Genomic DNA, 5,483 nt, shown 5'->3' with positions numbered 1-5,483 from the left:
AGACATGGAATCCCCCCACCTGCCGCTCCAGAAGCCCCGGATCCTTCCACAGCTTTGTCACTACGCAGTAAGCTTGGACTTGCACAGCAACACTCCGCCCCCCTGTGCCTGGACCATACCATCTCTGTTATTATGAACCCGCATGAAAAAAAACCTGCGACTACCTCGGGGTAAATAACCCTCCATATTTAAACTTGTATTTTCATTGATAATAAAATATTCTGTTGTGTTTTGTAGAACAATAATTATCGAGAGTAACCGTATCGTTATGAAGCGTCATAATAATACCCCCATGGTACGTTCGGTCAGTGCCTGTCGCTATCACTGATATCACGGGATATTCCATTTCATTGAGCAACTGGGGGAGTCGTTTCTTCCCCTAAGACACTTTGTCGCGTTACCGCCTCGTGTTTCTTGTTCGGGAACCGTTACAAATGAATCTGAATTTGACGCTCGAAAGTTATCAGGCAGCATCTGGCTCATGCGCACTGAGAGAACATTTGCATACTCCGTTTCCGGCGGCGGAGTGGTAGGTTCTCGCAGTGCAGGCTGGGTAGTAGTATCGCTTTGCCGTTGGACGTTGTTGTGAAGCAGTGGTGGGGCATAGGGCTGATACGCTCTCCCGGCTTCCATGGCTGTGTGCGGGGATGTGGGAGCCGCGTCCCTCCCCAGCGAACTGATCGTGCACATCTTCTCATTCCTGCCGCCTCCGGACCGGCTACGGGCCTCTGCCGCCTGTTCGCACTGGCGGGAGTGCCTCTTCTACCCGGCGCTGTGGCCCGAGCTCCGCCTCAGCCTGCGGGTGTCCCTGGCCGAGCGACCGCGGCTCGAGTTCCTCATGCGGAAATGTGGCTGCTTCGTTCGGGAGCTGCGGGTGGAGTTCGCGGCGGATAATTACAGTCCGGGTTCCGCGGCCGATCCGTGCGGCTCCTCCTCCCCGCCCCCAGGATCGGCCTCCAGCTCCCAGGCCTCGGAGCCGGATGGGCAGCACGCCTCTCGCTGGCTGGATGTGCTCAAGACGTACCTGGAGCTGGTGCTGTGCGTGCTGAGCAGCATTAGGAACAACAGGTGAGGGACCCCCCGGGGCCACAACTCGTGGGAGTGTTTGTCATGTCACAGCTGTCAATCATAGTGATGGCTGCAGAACCTCTTGCATCTGTCACTGTTGGTTGCAGAACATCATGCCTGCAGAACCTCTTGGCAGCTGTCTGGCTGTGGAGCCTCTGGCAGGCCCACGGGGGTCCCCGTGTTCTGGCCACGGAGCCTTTGGCAGTCGCTCCTAACCCCCCCCCCCCCGGTGTTTTGGCTGCTGAGCCTCTGGCAGTGTGCCGGGAGTCCCCCCCCCCATTGTTTTAGCTGCCGAGCCTTTGGCAGTCTGCCGGGGGTACCCCCCAGTGTTTTAGCCGTGCAGCCTCTGGCAGGCCGCCGAGGGTCCCCCGTGTTTTAGCCGCGCAGCCTCTGGCAGGCCGCTGAGGGTCCCCCGTGTTTTAGCCGCGCAGCCTCTGGCAGGCCGCCGGGGGTACCCCGTGTTTTGGCCGCGCAGCCTCTGTCTTGGGTAAAACACCCATAAATCATATAATCGGTGACTGTGTACAGCGCTGCGGAATATGTTGGCGGTATATATCCATTAATTATGGCAGACTGTATACTGCGGGGATCGATAATAATGTCTCTTTCTATTCGTTGCTTTCAGGAATCTCCAGAAACTCAGTCTCTTCGGTGATATAAGTATCCTGCAGCAGAACGGCACCATAACCAACACCTACCTGAACAAGGTGGACCCCGGCGGTAAGAAGATACGGCAGTAAGTACCAGTAACCCTTCGTGTGCAGGAAACATAACTAAAGGGACGGCTCCGCAATATCCATCATGTACCTATAGGAAGAAAAATAGAACAATTACGCTGGGGAGAAGCTGTTGTGATTGGGACGGGGGTCTTGTTACATCGCATCGAGTCCCTGCGCGAGTCAGCACCATGGCAAGCAGGAAATGAACTTGGCCTACGAGCTGGGGGTGGCATTAGCAAGGGAGTGCTCGGCTATCATTAAAGTGCTTCTGGTGGTCCATTTAAACGCAACAGCGGATTTAAAGGGTCTTTTTATTTAGCCTCACCAGTAAAGAATACATCTACTCGGCAAGTAAGGGGAAAAAAGTCACGTGAAGAATTTCATTCCCTCATTCAGATACTAATACAGACACTCATTCATTCCCTCAATCATGCGTACTCGTTCATACAAACTCCCCCACTCCCTTGCCTGAACTGCAGATTTCCCGCGCACTCCTGCAAGACTGCTTTCGCGTTGCTCATACACAGCGTCTCTATGCCGCCCAGGGGAAGCAGGAACGGAGCAGAGTCATGTAACGTAAATTCACGTGGCTCTGCTGGGTTCCTGGGCGGAACAAGGGAAGAGACGCTGTGTGCAAGCAACGCAAAGGTACATTGTCTGACCGCCCGCAACACCCAAAAGACCCGATGCAGTCCTCTACCCCACACAAAAAACCCCTTCAGTAGTACGTGCAGAAGATTTCTGCTGAGTTGACAGAGGAGGGATTAGTACAGAAAGAACCGGACACGGTCGATTTTTTTTTTTTTTATAGTTGTCGCTTTAGACCTCAGCACCTTCTTTGTGAAAAGTGTCAGCGAGTGGCCGCTTTCCCGTTCAGACTTCCCTCTGAGCGGAGTCGGCTAGGGGCTGCGTGAGCTCAATGTGCTCTGCGTAGCATCCAAATTCTTGCATTTCCCAGATTTCGTCTTCTTAATTGTTTTTTTTTCTCTCTCTCTAAGGATACAGCAGCTCTTTGAAGAAATTCTAGCGAACAGCAGGCAGCTGAAGTGGCTCTCCTGTGGATTTATGCTGGAAATCGTAACTCCGACGTCATTGGCCTCGTTATCGAATCCGGTTGCCAACACCATCGAGCATCTGAGCTTGCTGGATAACCACACTCCGGCGAACACCACTCTGATAACCGCCATCGAGATGGAGCGCTTTGTTCACCTGCGCTCCCTTGCTTTGGATTTTTGCGACTTCACCGCTGACATGGCGAGAGTGCTGGCCAACAACAACCACGTGCCTTTGCATCGACTCTCTCTTCTGGTCCACAACACTTCCCTGAAGAATAAGACCTTGGATAAAATGCCAGAAGACGAGGACTGGAAGGCCCTGACTCGGAACAGCGCTAATCTCCGCGTCTACATGATGGCGTTCGACGTGAAGAGCGAGGACATGCTTAGAATCCTGAAGCCCAGCATACCGCTCGAGAGGATCCACTTCGACAGCTACGCCACGTGCGTGTCTGGAGCAGTCGTTGACCTTATATCCAGGCAGTACGATGCATTCCTTACTCACTTCATCCTGATGAACGATGTCAATGACATGTCCGGGTTTCCCGACCTTAGTGACAATAGGAATGAAGACCCCTTGGTTCTGTTGGCCTGGAGGTGTATGAGACTCTCGCTTCTGGCTGTTCATGGTAAGTCGCTCTCTGCTTACGCTCGGAGCTCCCGATCGCCGAGATCAGATATCCAGCTGCCACGGAACTCTTTGTCTCAATTTATAATTAAAATTTTGAGCCGACGTTAATTCATTCGCTATTCAGAGTTATTCACTGACCCAGGAATTTGCGAGAGAATTCACTCCTTATTAAAGCTATGCATTGTGGAGGGCCAACTCGGACTGAACCCTGTATTGTTGGCGAATACACCTCTTAGACGTTGGCGTTTGTTCCTTGGGGAGAATTAAGTTTTCATTTTATACGCCTACCGTGTACACTAGTCCACAAAACGTGTGATGCGGTATAATACCGTGCCGTGTAAGTGCATGCAGGGAGGAGCCGATACCTTTTTCCATCGCTCCTGCCCGTGATGCGTACGTATCGAGAAACTGATGAAAAGAACCTTATCTGACGATATCCACGATGAAGCCGCACAAGTTTACCCGGCACGCATCATGTTTATGAATTAGTATTTCTTCATGGGAACTGCTGTATGCCGTGGCTTTAACTCTTTTTTTTTTTTTTTTTTCTTTTTTTTTTTTCTCTCCTCTCTTTCCCTTTTCTCTTCTCCCCTCTTTCCCTTTTCTCTTCTCCCCTCTTTCCCTTTTCTCTTCTCCCCTCTTTCCCTTTTCTCTTCTCCCCTCTTTCCCTTTTCTCTTCTCCCCTCTTTCCCTTTTCTCTTCTCCCCTCTTTCCCTTTTCTCTTCTCCCCTCTTTCCCTTTTCTCTTCTCCCCTCTTTCCCTTTTCTCTTCTCCCCTCTTTCCCTTTTCTCTTCTCCCCTCTTTCCCTTTTCTCTTCTCCCCTCTTTCCCTTTTCTCTTCTCCCCTCTTTCCCTTTTCTCTTCTCCCCTCTTTCCCTTTTCTCTTCTCCTCTCTTTCCTTTTCTCTTCTCCCCTCTTTCCCTTTTCTCTTCTCCCCTCTTTCCCTTTTCTCTTATCCCCTCTTTCCCTTTTCTCTTCTCCCCTCTTTCCCTTTTCTCTTCTCCCCTCTTTCCCTTTTCTCTTCTCCCCTCTTTCCCTTTTCTCTTCTCCCCTCTTTCCCTTTTCTCTTCTCCCCTCTTTCCCTTTTCTCTTCTCCCCTCTTTCCCTTTTCTCTTCTCCTCTCCTCTCTTTCCTTTTCTCTTCTCCTCTCCTCTCTTTCCTTTTCTCTTCTCTCCTCGCTTCCCTTTTCTCTTCTCCTCTCCTCGCTTCCCTTTTCTCCTCTCTTTTCTCTTCTTCCCTTTTCTCTCTTCAGGTTATACCGTCTGGGCACACAATCTCATAGCGATCGCCAGGCTTCGCGGGCCTGACCTCAAAATGCTCGAGGTCACGGAAGAAAGCATAGACTTTGACCAGAGCGAACTGGCCGACCAAGACGTGGATCCAGTGCACAATCTGATCGAGCAGGTATCAATCGGACTATCGCGGCCGTGGCGCGCAGTGATGGACATTGAGATGTTCAGTGTATTCACAGAGCCCGCTCGCCACTTTTACAGAGAGATGCAAAACTTCAGCGAAGGCATATAGCTCTTGCTATTTTCTTCACATATATATATATATATTATTTTTTTTTTAACTCTTAGATTTCCTGTGGTTAAATATGCAAATAGGGGTCCTATTATGTTTTCTCAGTAACGTGAGTTAACCCTTTGTGCCGTGTTTAATCAGTATTAGCTATATAAAATTGTTTGTGTGTACCTACTTCTTGATCAAAAGGAAAGTCAGGTATTGGGTTTTGAAGTCAAAAGTGACGTTGTTCAGGGCTTTTCACGGCTAAAAAGTACTACTTTTGGGCATCTGGTCGCGGCAGCCTATAGTAGTAGAGCGCGTCGCCTCTACTTCGGAAAGGTGCTTCGCAACCCGCGTCGGAAGCTGGTGCAACTGGAAACGAGAGCACTTATTAACGTTAGGAAAGGGTTATCTCTCTTTAGTCTTGCTATAGGTTGCGATGCCTTTTTTTTTTTCCTTTCTGGAGACCAATGGTAGGTTTCTTCGTGGAAAAACCTTTAATGTG

At 50.4% G+C, this 5,483-nt stretch overlaps 1 protein-coding gene across 1 annotated transcript; it reads left to right on the top strand.

Moving 5' to 3' along the window:
* Nucleotides 1-256: 256 nt before the first annotated feature.
* FBXO33 (F-box protein 33) lies at nucleotides 257-5,170 on the top strand. Its single transcript, XM_053475535.1, has 4 exons — nucleotides 257-1,068; nucleotides 1,694-1,804; nucleotides 2,786-3,471; nucleotides 4,725-5,170. The coding sequence occupies exons 1-4, from the start codon at nucleotides 632-634 to the stop codon at nucleotides 4,994-4,996; spliced, it is 1,506 nt and encodes a 501-aa protein (XP_053331510.1). The 5' UTR covers nucleotides 257-631; the 3' UTR covers nucleotides 4,997-5,170.
* Nucleotides 5,171-5,483: the final 313 nt, after the last annotated feature.

Source organism: Spea bombifrons, chromosome 9 (assembly GCF_027358695.1).
Source record: "Spea bombifrons isolate aSpeBom1 chromosome 9, aSpeBom1.2.pri, whole genome shotgun sequence".
Taxonomy (NCBI): domain Eukaryota; kingdom Metazoa; phylum Chordata; class Amphibia; order Anura; family Pelobatidae; genus Spea; species Spea bombifrons.
Note: the sequence above shows the minus strand (reverse complement) of the source record. Positions and strands in the feature narration are given on the sequence as shown.

Coding starts and splice junctions, on each gene's coding strand:
- FBXO33 (XM_053475535.1), top strand. CDS start 632: ATGGCTGTGTGCGGGGATGTGGGAGCCGCGTCCCTCCCCAGCGAACTG. Junction 1,805..2,785: donor GGCGGTAAGAAGATACGGCA/GTAAGTACCAGT, acceptor TCTCTCTCTAAG/GATACAGCAGCTCTTTGAAG. Junction 3,472..4,724: donor CTCGCTTCTGGCTGTTCATG/GTAAGTCGCTCT, acceptor TTCTCTCTTCAG/GTTATACCGTCTGGGCACAC.